This window comes from Clinocottus analis, unplaced genomic scaffold, assembly GCF_023055335.1.
Source record: "Clinocottus analis isolate CAN_PGR_092001 unplaced genomic scaffold, fCliAna1.0.p SCAF_2, whole genome shotgun sequence".
Lineage (NCBI taxonomy): Eukaryota > Metazoa > Chordata > Actinopteri > Perciformes > Cottidae > Clinocottus > Clinocottus analis.
In genome coordinates, this window is record NW_027175931.1 from 657,952 (window position 1) to 672,336 (window position 14,385).

Here is a 14,385-nt window from a genome sequence, read left to right on the forward strand (position 1 = left end):
CAAACACACAACTGGAAGAAAAGTTCACGTGATAAAAAACATACATTTTGTATTTTCCAAAAATAGATTAAAAATCTAAACTTTTTCAAATCCGAGCAGGACGAAGATGATGATGATGGAGAGGAAGAGGAAGATGATGATGACGATGAAGGTGATGAAGACGAGCTCAGGCCTTGGCGTCCAGCATCTCCAGCAGCATGATGATGATGATGATGACGATGATGAAGGTGATGAAGAGGAGCTCAGGCCTTGGCGTCCAGCATCTCCAGCAGCATGATGATGATGATGATGACGATGATGAAGGTGATGAAGAGGAGCTCAGGCTTTGGCGTCCATCATGTCCAACAGCATGATGACGATGATGAAGGTGATGAAGAGGAGCTCAGGCCATGGCGTCCAGCATCTCCAGCAGCATGATGATGATGACGATGATGAAGGTGATGAAGAGGAGCTCAGGCCTTGGCGTCCAGCATCTCCAGCAGCAGGCGGTGCAGCGGCACCCCGCCGTGCCGGTGCAGCCGCAGCAGGTTGGCGGCGGCGGCGCCGGCCGTCTGCCGCAGCAGCGGGAGGCTCAGCAGCAGCCGGCCGGCGCGGCGCCGCCCCCTGCAGGACGCCTCCTGCTGCTGCAGCGCCTCCTGCAGGGCGTCCTGCAGCCGCTGCACCGAGTCCGGCCCGTCCACCGGGTCCGCGTCTGAGGGACAGAGATATATATATACATATATATATATATATATATATATATATATATATATATATATATATATATATATATATATATATATATATATATATATATATATATGTACTACATGTCACAGGAAGTCCTTCCTTCCTTCCTGCTGCAGTCCGGCTGCACAACCAGCTGAGCTCTCAGTGGACACAAACACTTCATCACTTTAATCATTTGGCCACTTTAATTACACTCATAGTACTTGTATATACTTGTTATATACTTGTTTTATTCTGTCTCTATATGTAATATTGCTACTGTATTCTTCTGTACTGTTTATTTATACTACCTGATGTTTGTATGTACTATGTGTCTCTCTGTGCACTGTTCCTGTAATTTCACCACTGTGGTACGAATAAAGTATTATTTTATCTTATTTTATATCTATGAGGTAAAAATGTTACATAAGACTTCCTGTTTTTAACAAAATAAAGCACCTCATGATTATAAGATTACAAATCTTTCCTACTTCTTTCTGACTTTTATTTGTTAATCCAGATATTTTATGAATAGTATACATTTATATCATGAACATGCTTTGTACTTCCTCCTGTACTTGTACTTGTATACTTGTACAATAAAGAATATATTTGTTTACCTCGCAAAACCGTCAAATGTGTCAACTTCAAAATAAAGTCCCTTTTGGCGATAAGAGAAAGGTCAAGGTCAGCCTGTGGGTGTTTGTACCACACACACACACTCACTCACACACACACACACACACACACACACACACACACACACAGCAGACAGTTAACCGTTTATAGATCCAGAACGAGTCGATCAATACTCTTTATTGATATTGATCTGAGGCTCAGACAGTGGGAGAGTGACCAGACTTCAGCTGGAAGTGTCCCATCATGCACTGCTTCAGCAGGAGTGTTCAAGCACTCTAGACAGTCAGATGTTATTGATCAGCTGTGAACACACGGCGGTCATCAACGTTAGCAACATTAGCACCAACAACAATAGAGGAATAACAAGTCCTCTTCCTCTTCCTCATCAAACTTCAATGAGCCTCGCTGTTCTTCATCTCTCTCTAAATGTAGATTCATCCGCCGCTGAAAGTAGTCCCACTGTCTCTGTTTCCTGTTGAAACCTCATGAAAGTATTTCTGTTTTTTAAAGATTACACGGTTACGGTTTCCACGGTCCTGGACCAGAGAGGACGTCTGGCCTCCAGTCCTGTTTCTGGAAGAAGTCTGCATGAGTTTTAGGATGAACGTGCCTGGTCGGCAGTCGATGTTAGCATCGTCAGCTCATAACCCTCCGTGAGGAAGGAGTGGTCAGTAGATCCACCAACACGTTCCTCCTTCAGCCATCGAGTGTAAAAACTACAGCAAGCAGAATATTTACATGTCATCACTTCTCTTGTTTCAGTCTGAACTCTTCTGACTGCTACTGATACCTGCTAGCAGCTAGCAGCTAGCTAGTTTACTGTTGACTGACGTCACGCTGGTCCACTGGCCAATCACAGCGCATGTTAGTGCTGACGCCACCTCACAGGCAAAGAACACGCCCACATGTCAAACTAAAGCTCTGATTGGTTGAAGTCCATGACGATCAACCACAACGTCCACTCCCCGTGTCCTTTAACCTGCAAAGGGTTAAACTGCTCTGCTCCCATAGAGACACAGGAGGAGGAATCTGATTGGATGAAACTCTTAAAAGCAGCTTCATGAAAGCAGCTGCAGGCTGAAGGCAGAGCAGCAGAGGAAGAAGGAAGTTACATGATGACATCACAATGACACGATGACATCACTATGACACATGGAGAGGATTAGTGGAGAACTATTACATTATGAAATAACTATAACTTAGTGTTTGTGTTTAGGTCATCAAAGGCTTAGCCACTGCATGAAGGTGATAATACTTGTGTACTTTTACCTTTTACAACTGATACTTTGCTATATAAAAGGGGTCATAGTTGTGTACTTGTGAGTACTTCCCGATGACGTCATATTCAGACAGAAATTGAGACCAAGCTGTAAGTAACTAATCAATACAGTGAAGCTTCTCAGCCGCTGATCAATATCAATAACCCCTCCACACACACACACACAAACACACACACACACACATACACACAGTTTGTGTGTCAGATCTTTAGTCCGCAGGGCATCTGATGCAGCTGCCTATTTTCCACTAGTGAGGAACACACACACACACACACACATATATATATATATATATATAAATAAACAGTTCTCCACATGTTTAACTAGCTGCAAGTAAAAGTAAAAAAAAACATTGTGTGTCAATATTTTTTTTAAGTCAGTTTGTCAAGAAAGTTAAAAAATCTCAAAAAAATGTAAGTGACATAGTTTGTCAATAAATCATAAAATGACAATGAAACTGTTTGGTAAAGTTACAGTTTGTCAATCTTTTTTTTTTAAGTCACAGTTTTTCCATTAAAAGTAAAAAAAATACAATAAAAAGTATTTCCTGAAGTCAGTTTGTCAAAAAGTTAAAAAAAAAAAAAAAAGAAAAGAAAAAGTAAACTACAATATTTACATTTTAATTCAAATGTATTGAAGTAGAAGTTAGCAGAAAACAGAAAAGTCAATATTGAGTACCCAAATGTGTACTCAGTACAGTACAATGAGTACAATACTGTGAGTACAGTACAGTACCGTGAGTGCAGTACTTGAGGTACTTCCTGTGCGTACCGGAGTTGGCGAGCGCCATGGCCTTCAGTGTCACCACCTCCTCGGGGCTCAGGTCCATCACCTGGTATCTCGCCGTCAGGTGACGCAGCGCCTCGTACAGGTCGGCCAATCCCGCGGCTCGACACTGGGCCCGGTCCAGCCGTAGGTTACCGGCGAAAACAAGCTCCTCCCCCTCTGCGGCCTGCGACCGCCAGGCCACGCCCACCAGCAGGGCCTCCATCCAACCGCTCTGCAGCAGCGACATCTGGTCGACCAATGAAAGCCCAGAGAAACCTGAGAGGGGGCGGGGCAGAGGAGGTGTCGGGTGTCTTCAATAAATATGCAAATCATTAAATATTAGTAGAAAGTATGATACTTTAATATAATATCCAGCAAGTTGAAAAAAAGTTTTTTTGTAAAATTACATATTTCGTAAATTAACAATTTCAATAGTACAAAAATAATTATAGCAATTAAATGAAAAATCCCTTTTATTTCAAAGATCTGGTGATGACGAAGCAGAAATCTGGTGAGAGAGATCAGCCACTCAGGTGACGTCTACCTGGGATCTGTTTGGCCCAGCCAATCAGAAGCAGCAGCTCCCGGTTCAGGAGGTCACACAGCGTCAGCAGGTCCCGCAGGCTGCCGTCATTGGTCGAATCGTCCTGATTGGCAGCCAGGGGGGCGGGATCTGTCAGCAGCAAATGGGACACCACCTTGTTTCCTAAAAGACAGACGAGGGTTAATAAAACATCAGCGACGTGGGGAAGTAGTGGTGAAGTTGTAACAAAGTTGTGGTGACGTTGTGGTGTTGTTGTGGTGTTGTTGTGGTGTTGTTGTGGTGACGTTGTGGTGATGTTGTGGTGTTGTTGTGTCGGAGCTTCTTGAGGGAACTCACTGCCGACGGCCTGGAGGCTGTGAGCAGCTCGGCTGTAGCAGCTCAGGCTCTCCAGCCGCCTCTTGTACTTCTGTCGGCCTCCTCTCACTCGGTCCATGCGCACTCCTGCAACACACAGCAGACACACACTGTTGTGAGTCTTTTTATGTCTCTTTGTGGTCCGTCACGTTTCAACAACGCAGCAAAGCCTCATGGGAAGTCTCCCTGACGTACCCTCCCTCATCATGCCGGCCTGGAGGCACTTGTGGAAGCGGCAGGCCTGGCAGGCCTTCCTCCTCCTCTTCGTGATCTCACACTCCTTCACCAGCGGGCAGCTGTACTCGATGTTGCCTAGGTAACCACAAACAGGAAGGTCAATGACATCACATCCTGCCTTGACCCCTGGTCAGATGACTCAGTGGAGAGTAGAAGTAGTACGTTATGGTACTGAACTGCAGTGAAGTACAATGTTGTGGGAGTACTTCTGACCCAGCAGCTCACAGCTTCACACGCTAACCAAGGCCTTCTTTTGTGTGTCTCTGTGGTGGTTGTGTGTCTCTGTGGTGGTTGCGTGTCTCTCTGTGGTGGTTGTATCTCTCTGTGGTGGTTGTGTCTCTCTGTGGTGGTTGTGTGTCTCTCTGTGGTGGTTGTGTGTCTCTATGAGGTCGTTTGTTGGGCTCCGTGGGCTCTCACCTTGGATGGTCCTCTTGAAGAAGGCCTTGCAGGCCTCGCAGGACGCCACTCCGTAGTGGTACCCGGAGGCTAGGTCCCCGCACACCAGGCAGAGCCTCTTGGCGCCCACAGCACCCGCGGGCGTCAGGTAGTCGCCCCTCAGGATGAGGTCCACCTGCCAGAGGAGACCACTTGTTTTTAATGGAAGGAACTGGAGGAAATGGGAACTCTTTGGACCAAAACAAAGTGAAACGTTCTTCACCTGAGCTGAAAACGAGTCTGTGGGAAAACACACGGCCGCCGCGACGCCCCCGCCGCTGGAAATAGATCCAGTCGGGGAGTCGGACTCTGGCGCTCCACAGAGGAGACTGTATGAGGAGGAGCAGGAAGAGGAAGACGAGGAGGTCGGACTGGGGAGGAGGAAGGGCCGGTGTGAGGGGCTGAGACCAGAGTCCGGAGACTGAACTTCATCAGCTGGGGAGGAAGAGGAGGAAGAGGAGGAGTCCATAAGGCTGAGGAGGACGAAGAGTGTGAGATTAAACAGCCGTGATGAGACAACGTAACAATGAAAAAAACAAGGATTTTCAGAATAAAAGCCTCCCTCATTGCATTTTTTGGATAAATAATAAATAAAGGTGTCTGTGGAGCAACGTCTGTGATCCAGAGCAACGCTTCAAAGATCCTGAAAGGTTTGCATCCGCTCACTAAACACAGAATATCTCCTCAACCACAAGGGCTATTTGAATAATTTCAAAAGGTAAACTATACAGAGAAGTCTTGTGAGACCAGTTCAGAGGTTCATGTAGCAGAATCTGTGTTACTGGTTTACTGGTTGATGATAGAACACGGGAAAGAAAAAGATCTTTCAGAATGTATACCCTCTTTTTAATGATGAAATCATCTCTTTTCTTTCTACTATAAAACATCTCCATGTGTTCACAGTTTCTCTGCTAAGTTTCACTTTGATTAAGTAAAGTTAGATAGTTTTAGTAATTCATTTTTCATAAATAAGGCCCTAACTTTCTTCCTGGACCTTGAACGCCTCTGATTCCACACCGGAGGGACTCAGTTCAAGATGCACCAACACACACCAACAAGTATTATTTATGTATAAGTAAGTACAACATATACCAAGCAAGTATTATTTATATATAAGTACAACACACACCAACAAGTATTATTTATCCATAAGTAAGTAATATTTCAGTGTTCTGGCTGCAATGTGATTGATGTCTTGCTGAGGTTTATCCTACTACTTCTAAAACATCCACTACTCTAGAAGTACTTATTGGTACTACAGAAGCTCCTCCTCATGAATGAAGTATTATCATTATTATTATTATTATTATTATTATTACTATAGTATTTAGTTTCTCACCGATGTGGACTGATGAAGCGACAGTCGTCTGTCAGACAGAAGTCCTTCAGCTCCATCCTGATCCAGATTCTGATCCTGATCCTAATCCAGATCCAGATCCTGATCTTGATTCTGATCCTGATTCCAGACCAGATCTTTCACAGTCTGACAAATCCAACCAACCAGATGAATGATGAATGATTCGGTGGCTCCACGGTGCGTTCACACACTCAGCTTACAGTCAGGAAAAGGGTGCTTTCTGATGCTGCTTTCAGGTGCAGAGAGAAAAAGTGGGAAACCGAAACGTTGACCTCTGACCCGGCGTCTCCCGCAGAGACAACGACGGACGCGCAGCTGGACTCAGGCGGACTCTGAGCCTCGGAGGTGTCTCTGCTGATATTTATGTGTCCTCTCTGAGGGGGCGGGGCCTGGGGGATCAGCCAATCAACGTGCAGCATCTTCTCCTATCGTCTGTATTGATCAGGGCCGTGACAGATGTAGGCCACTGAAGATGATTTCATATCATAATCAATAACAGGAACGCACTGATCTGCAAACAGTTTGACTCTGTGGGATTAAAAAAAAAATCCTTTTGCTTAATATTAATAATAATAGAAAGATAAACAAACATGAAGTTAAAAGAGAGGAGCACTACTTAAAAAGTACTTTAAATTAAATTAAATGACATATGCAAATATAGAGATTATCTTAATATACTTAAATATTAAATTAATATACATACTGTCGAAATAAAAAATAATTGGGTCATTAATAATAATGATAATGATATTTGTACTCATCATTATGACTGCTTATTGCTCTAAATATTGTTTAAATATTGTGAACTGTTAGTTTTACTAAGAAATATTAAGTTTATGCTTTGTGTTCAGAACGGAGACAGAGAGGATTATTGTGTGTGTGTGTGTGTGTGTGTGTGTGTGTGTACACTCTGAGTCCTAATCTCACTCAGATGTTCACGCAGCTCAGATCAGTCTCACCTACATCTGCAGCTTATGTATGTATGTATATATATATATATATATATATATATATATATATATATATATATATATATGTATATATATATATATATGTATATATATATATATGTATATATATATATATATATGTATATATATATGTATATATATATATATATATGTATATATATATATATATATATATATAATATGGGGGAAGGGAAAGGGATGGGTGGAAGTTATCTTTTATTAATAAGTTATTTAAGTCTCATTATTTTTGAAAATTCATTCAGACAACAGATTCCTAAACACTTAAATATACAAATATAGATTCATTCAATAGGAAAACACGTCTCCTGTGTGGTCTCTGGTAAAACTACTGCAGAGATGAAGTACTGACGTGTACCAGAGTATTCATAATACCTTGAACGAACCGTGACGTCAGCAGGGAGATTATCTCCTGATAAACTGTAAATCTGGATGACGCAGAGAAATCCCGACAAGGTTCCCACCAGCTGACCAACTCACCTGATATGGATCACCTGCACTCTGAGGCCCCGCCCCTCTGCGGTCTGAGACTCCGCCCCTTTGTGCTCTGAGGCCCCACCCCTCTGCGCTCTGAGGTCCCGCCCCTCTGCGGTCCGAGACTACGCCCCTTTGTGCTCCGAGGCCCCGCCCCTCTGCACTGCAAGACGAGAACTCAAGAGGACCAGAAAGAAATTGAACAAAAGGGCAAAGTCAACTCTATTCATTATGAATATAACTATATATATATATATATATATATATATATATATATATATATATATATATATATATATATATATATATATATACATATATATATATATATATATATTCACAATGATTAGAGTTCATAGTAATATTCATAATTATTCATTATTATATAATAAATATATTATAATAAGATGTTAAAAATGATGAAATGACATTTTTAGGGCCAAACATGAAGAGAAACAACAAACACAGCAGTTTTATTTCTAGTGTGTGTGTGTGTGTGTGTGTGTGTGTGTGTGTGTGTGTGTGTGTGTGTGTGTGTTGAAGCTGATATTCTGCTGGCTCACAGTTTCCACCTCAGTATTGGGTGAACCTCATAATCCCATTAATGCTGCCTTAGTGTGTGTGTGTGTGTGTGTGTGTGTGTGTGTGTGTGTGTGTGTGTGTGTGTGTGTGTGTGTGTGTGTGTGTGTGTGTGTGAGTGTGTGTGTGTGTGTGTGTGAGAGAGATAAGTGGCTTAGAGGCCTTCAGGAGGATCAGTACGTGAGTTCCTCCTGAAGTGACTCAACAAGTTGTGGAGAGTGATGAGTACTTTACTTGAGTACTTCCATTTATACTTCTATGTCCAGTATTTGTACTCACATCCTCTCTGTTCTCATCAAACAACACAAACAACAGATCGGTTTCAATAAAATTGTGCAAATATATTTTCATTTCTTGTGAGAAAACAATAATGATACAAAATGTGAATCAACCATAAAAGTTACGATTTAAAAAACTAAACCAGGGCCTGAACCAATGAATGAGCATCCTGTACTTGTTGTACATGTTGTACTTGTTGAACATGTTGTACATGTTGTACTTGTTGAACATGTTGTACATGTTGTACTTGTTGTACATGTTGTACTTATTGTACAACAAATCTAAAAGTGTGCAGTCACTTTGTACTAAAAGAAAAAGGGATTTCTTGCACAGCAAGTTAGTGTCAATAAGATGCTGGTTTAGCTCTGAAGCTAACAGCTAGAAGCTATGTTAGCCTTAGCTGTTAGCTTCTAGCTAGCTGGCTCATAATAAAGAATGTTCATAACGAACTGTACGTTCTACACAACGAACAACAAAGACGCAGGTTTGCTAGCTAACGCTAAACATGTTCACGCTAGCATGCTAACGCTAAATTGACTTTTCATTCATTCATATTTCTAAAATTTGACAATATTTTCTTTCCGCTTCCTCTGTGGATCAAACAGATGGTGTAAATATTCAACCTGTTTATAATCAAACATTAAACATTAAAAAGTTTTGTTTGTAACTTGTTGAAATAATAAACATTTAATTCATCTGGTTATTTAGAATATCAACAAACATAAAACACTTTTATTATTTTTAATATTGAAAAAACACTGAAACGATGTGGAGAAATATTAAAAGAATTAACATTAAAAGCCTTTTTGGTTCAGGGGTTTCCTGGAGAGACATTCAGGGGTCAGAATCTAAATATTCAACACGTTTCAAGTATTTATATGAAACGTGTTGTTCATGTGTGTATTGTAAATATTAAGACATCTAAATATGAAAACATAAACACGGTTCATTCTTTTGACTAATAGAATGTTTCAGTTGTTAAACCAGTCGGTCCAGTTCGTTCCAACAAGAAGAGAAAGAACTCAGAACTTCGGTCCCGTGGAGCTCTGAACCCGTGAAGCTACGTTTTATTAGCAGAGAGAAGAAGAAGGTTGAGCGAGAGGCCGACGAGCGCTCAGTGAGCGAGAACTGGTGCCAGTCTCTCCCAGTGCATCCCGGGTTCAGCCCAGTTCAGAGGAATGTAGTCCAGCCCGTGTGCCGTTGTGTGGATTGTCTAGAGTGGGCCGGTCCGGTTCTGTCCGGTTCTCTCCGGTTCTGTCCGGTCTACGCGGACACACAGTGGTTGGGCCGGCGCGACATGACGTATCCTCTCCGGCAGACGCAGCGGAACGAGCCGTCCGTGTTCACACAGCGAGCGTTCACACACGGGAAGTCCACGGAGACGCTGTCCTCACACTCGTTTACATCTACACACACACACACACACACACACACACACACACACACACACACACACACACACACACACACACACACACACACACACACACACAGAGAGAGAGAGTTAGTTATCAAGTGAGGTTGTAAGCATTTCATCTAGTAAGGAAATAAACAAGTTGGTACATTGGTAAGCTAGTCAGGAGCTAGGTAGGTAAGTGAGTAAGAAAGGACTCAAGCGAGTAAATAGTTAGGTAGGTTAGTAAAATAGTAAGTAAGTACATAAGTATGTAAGTACGCAAGTAAGGAAGACCATTAGTAATTAAGTCGGTAAGTAAACAAGTAAGTTAGTTAGTACGTAAGCTAGTAAGTAGCTCGGTAGGTAAGTAAACAAGTAAGTTAGTTTGGGTGGAAGTAGGTAATAATAATAATCTCTGCTCACCTGTACAGGTCATGGAGGTCATGTCCAGCTCGTATCCTTGGTAACAGTCACAGGTGTAACCCTCAGCAACACGAATGCACCGGCCGTTCTCACAGCCCTGAAGTATCCCACAATCCTCTGCTGCACTCAGGCCGGCATAGGACTCATAACGCCCTGGAGGAGGAAGAGGAGGATGATGAAGAAGAAGAGGAAAAGGATCCTACCGTAAGACATTGCAATACGTTTCTATCCATCAATGCTGTATGAAGAGAGAGGATTGTGGGACTAAAGAATAAATAAAATATGTTGTTGTTTTTTTACAAGTTCCTGCCGCTTCACTCAGCTCTGAACAGTCTGCGCCATACACACCCATTGCAAACTCTGAAACTTGAACAATAATTACATGAAAACTGTGCTCGCTATCAAAAAATGCCCAATTAGGCAAATGACCTCCAGACTTGTGTCAACGTTTTAAACTTTAAATCACGTCTCTACGTTAAAGTCTGGCGAGTTCCTACGGGCACAAAGATGAGAGTTTTGTTGCTCTCTTCACGACTAAACCCCATTTAAGCGAATGTCGTGCCGTGTTTCAGTTGTTCAAGGAAAGGGCCGGTTGAATCTTTTAGAAAAGTCACGGCCATGGATTACCCATCAGGCCGCAGGTTTCCATGTATTTTGACGTGTGTGCTGTCAACGCTGCTCGTGCAGAAGCTCTGCAAAGTTTTGTGGAGTGATTATAATGATTCAGCCCTGAGGAGAACATGCAGGGTGGCGATGCCAGCAGAGGTAATGGAGTAATAATCATATCCACATCAAATAATAATGATAATAAAAATGATTATAACATTTAAAAATTATATTAATAATAATCAAAATTCAACACAAATGGACAATCTTCTTAAATCTCACTCTCATAGATCCTCCTTGGTGGTGCTCCTCCTCTTCCTCCTCCTCCTCTCTCGGTGAAGGGCGGGCCCGGCCTCCACCTCTCCCTCTCCCCCTCCTCCTGGTAGGGAGCCAGGATGAGAGGAGGAGCGTCGGGTCGGGACGGAGGAGGTCGAGCCCCGAACGCCCTCTCAGCCCGCGGGTCAGCAGGGACGAGGTAAGACGGGTCTCCATCCGGGTAGAACCCAGTGCTGGAGGGGGGGGGGGGAGATAGTCGTTGAAACTCAGAGTCAAAGTCATTAATAACATGTTTTTACAGAAACCTTTTCATTTTGAATATTTGAACCTAAAATAATAAACACTGTGAATCTATATTGAGTAAATTAATCAGAAACAAGAGAACATTTAACGACTTCGTCGTCACCTGAACTCTGGCCTCTGATAGGCTGTCCTCTCTCTGAACTCTGGCCTCTGATTGGCTGTCCTCCCTCCGAACACGCCCCCTGCTGGGGAGTAGTCGTCATAGATAGGAACCATCGCTTGATCGACGTAATCAAGAGCTGAGGAGGCAAGGAGAGAGGAGATGGAGAGAGAGGATAGGAGGAGATGAAGAGAGTAGTCAGAGTAAGAAGAGGAAACAAGGAGGGGAAATGAGAAGATAAGGAGAAGAGAGGAAACACCTCAAACAAATAAAAGCTCAAGAAATAAAACAATGCATTTAATAAGTAAATAGATAACATCAACAACATGATGACTGGAGGTATGATGTCACTCACGGGCGTTTCCTCGTCCGTATTCTGGTCTCACTCCGGGTTCTGGTCCAGGATCAGTGAAGCTCTCCGGGAACAAAGGAGGAAGAAAAGAACTGCAGAGAGCCGAGTAGTCGTCTGCAAGAGTTATGATGGAAATATACGCAGTCTCAGTAGAAGTATGAAGTACACAGAAGTATTCAAATCATTTACTCCAGTCGCAGTCCAGCATTCAAAATATTACTTCAAGTTATTACGAGGATGTAGGCTATCATGTCGTGTTGTTCTGTCGCCCCCTGTGGACTAAAGAGGTAGTGTTGGTTCTAGTGCCCCCTGTGGACTAAAGAGGTAGTGTTGGTTCTAGTGCCCCCTGTGGACTAAAGAGGTACCTACTTACCTACTGACTGACCGACCGACCGACCGACCGACCGACCGACCGACTTACCTACCTACCTACTTACTGACTTACCTACCTACCTACCTACCTACCTACCTACCTACCTACCTACCTACCTACCTACTTACTTACTTACTTACTGACTTACTGACTTACTTACCTACCTACCTACCTACCTACCTACCTACTTACTTACTTACTTACTTACTTACTTACTTACCTACCTACCTTCCTACCTTCCTCCCAACCTACGTGTTTACTTGATGACTAACGTACTAACTAACCTTCATATAATCGTATCCCTAAGTTCACAGCTCTGGCCGTGTGTTTCAGTCACATGACGCGGGTCACATGGTGTGTTGGGGGCGGGTCCTCACCGGAGTCGGTGGGCGGGCACAGGGCACAGTCCATGCCCCAGCCCTCCCCGTACAGGCAGCAGCAGTCCATGAAGGTGACCTGAGCGCCCAGCAGAGGACTCTGGCAGACCAGGTCGGCTGTGACGTGCTGCCAGCACAGGGACAGGTTCTCGTCTGTGGGGGGGAAATACTTCAGTGTGGAAATACCCCGTCACAAGTACAAGTACAACAGTTCAGTACCCGACTGTACTTAATAAGGTGGAGGTGAGCCCCACTAGATCTAGCATATATATGGGAGGAAGAGGAGGAGGAAGAGGAGGAAGAGGAGGAAGAGGAGGAGGAAGAGGAGGCGGGGCCTTACCCAGAGTGAGGTGGGAGGAGTTGACACAGTTGCGTTGCGTGTCGTCGAGCACCAGAGGATGAGGACAGCTGCAGTAATATGACCCCACCGTGTTCACACAGACTCCGCCCACACAGGACTCCTCCTCACACTCATCATGGTCTGAGAGAGAGAGAGAGAGAGCGAGAGAGCGAGCGAGAGAGAGAGAGAGAGAGAGAGAGAGAAAGTTATTTCACCTGAATAGTTCGTCATTTAGTCATTTACAATCCATATATTGTAATATGTGTGTGTGTGTGTGTGTGTGTGTGTGTGTGTGTGTGTGTGTGTGTGTGTGTGTGCGTACCAACACACTCCAGCAGCGTGCCGTTGTACACGTATCCACTGGAGCAGTAGCAGTTGTATCCGGGGATGTTGTTGACACACACTCCGTTCTTACACACCTCAGGATGGAAACGCTTACACTCGTCCACATCTGGAGAGGAGCAGTACTTTAAAAACACACACACATACACATATATATATATATATATATATATATATATATATATATATATATATATATATATATATATATATATATATATATATATATCGTAGTATATCGTACCTGTGTAGCTGAAGGCTCCAGCTCCACTGGTCAGGTATCCTCTCCCACTGGGACACAGAGACAGGAACTGGGCTGCACACACACACACACACACACACACACACACACACACACACACACACACACACACACACCTGATCAGCTTCTCAGCTGAAGGGCTTCAGGTACTTCTATTGAGGATACAAACAATATAATAAAGTGCTACTAACTTCCTGTCTCACAAGTACTAACTTCCCGACCCACCTGTACTACATCCTGTCTCACCTGTCCTACTTCCTGTCCCACCTGTACTACATCCTGTCTCACCTGTCCTACTTCCTGTCCGACCTGTCCTACTTCCTGTCTCACCTGTCCTACATCCTGTCTCACCTTTCCTACTTCCTGTCTCACTTGTACTAACTTCCTGTCTCACCTGTACTACATCCTGTCTCATAAGTACTAACTTCCTGTCCCACCTGTCCTACTTCCTGTCTCACCTGAGTCCGTGGGGGGGCAGCCGTGGTACTGGCAGCCCAGGCCCCACCCCTCCCCCACCGTGCAGCAGCACTCCTGCTGGCTGGTGTTGGTCGCCAGCAGGCTGCAGGTTCCCGTCTCCGCCAGGTTGTAGTAG

At 43.7% G+C, this 14,385-nt stretch overlaps 2 protein-coding genes across 2 annotated transcripts in view; both read right to left on the reverse strand.

Moving 5' to 3' along the window:
• Positions 1-452: 452 nt before the first annotated feature.
• Positions 453-6,360, reverse strand: LOC137790549 (steroid hormone receptor ERR1-like). Its single transcript, XM_068584890.1, has 7 exons — positions 6,305-6,360; positions 5,189-5,438; positions 4,948-5,101; positions 4,489-4,605; positions 3,940-4,380; positions 3,399-3,671; positions 453-691 (listed from the first exon to the last, which is right to left on the reverse strand). The coding sequence occupies exons 1-7, from the start codon at positions 6,358-6,360 to the stop codon at positions 453-455; spliced, it is 1,530 nt and encodes a 509-aa protein (XP_068440991.1).
• Positions 6,361-8,680: 2,320 nt separating this feature from the next.
• LOC137790540 (latent-transforming growth factor beta-binding protein 4) overlaps positions 8,681-14,385 on the reverse strand; it is a 21,180-nt gene continuing 15,475 nt past the window's right edge. The window contains exons 22-31 of the mRNA XM_068584878.1: positions 14,252-14,385; positions 13,776-13,847; positions 13,512-13,640; positions 13,190-13,330; positions 12,850-13,002; positions 12,103-12,213; positions 11,751-11,886; positions 11,351-11,577; positions 10,463-10,615; positions 8,681-10,049 (exon numbers count right to left, since the gene is read on the reverse strand). The exon at positions 14,252-14,385 is cut by the window's right edge and continues 124 nt beyond it. Coding sequence (XP_068440979.1) covers positions 9,907-10,049; positions 10,463-10,615; positions 11,351-11,577; positions 11,751-11,886; positions 12,103-12,213; positions 12,850-13,002; positions 13,190-13,330; positions 13,512-13,640; positions 13,776-13,847; positions 14,252-14,385 — 1,399 coding nt within the window. The 3' untranslated portion in view covers positions 8,681-9,906. The remainder of the gene's footprint in view (positions 10,050-10,462; positions 10,616-11,350; positions 11,578-11,750; positions 11,887-12,102; positions 12,214-12,849; positions 13,003-13,189; positions 13,331-13,511; positions 13,641-13,775; positions 13,848-14,251) is intronic.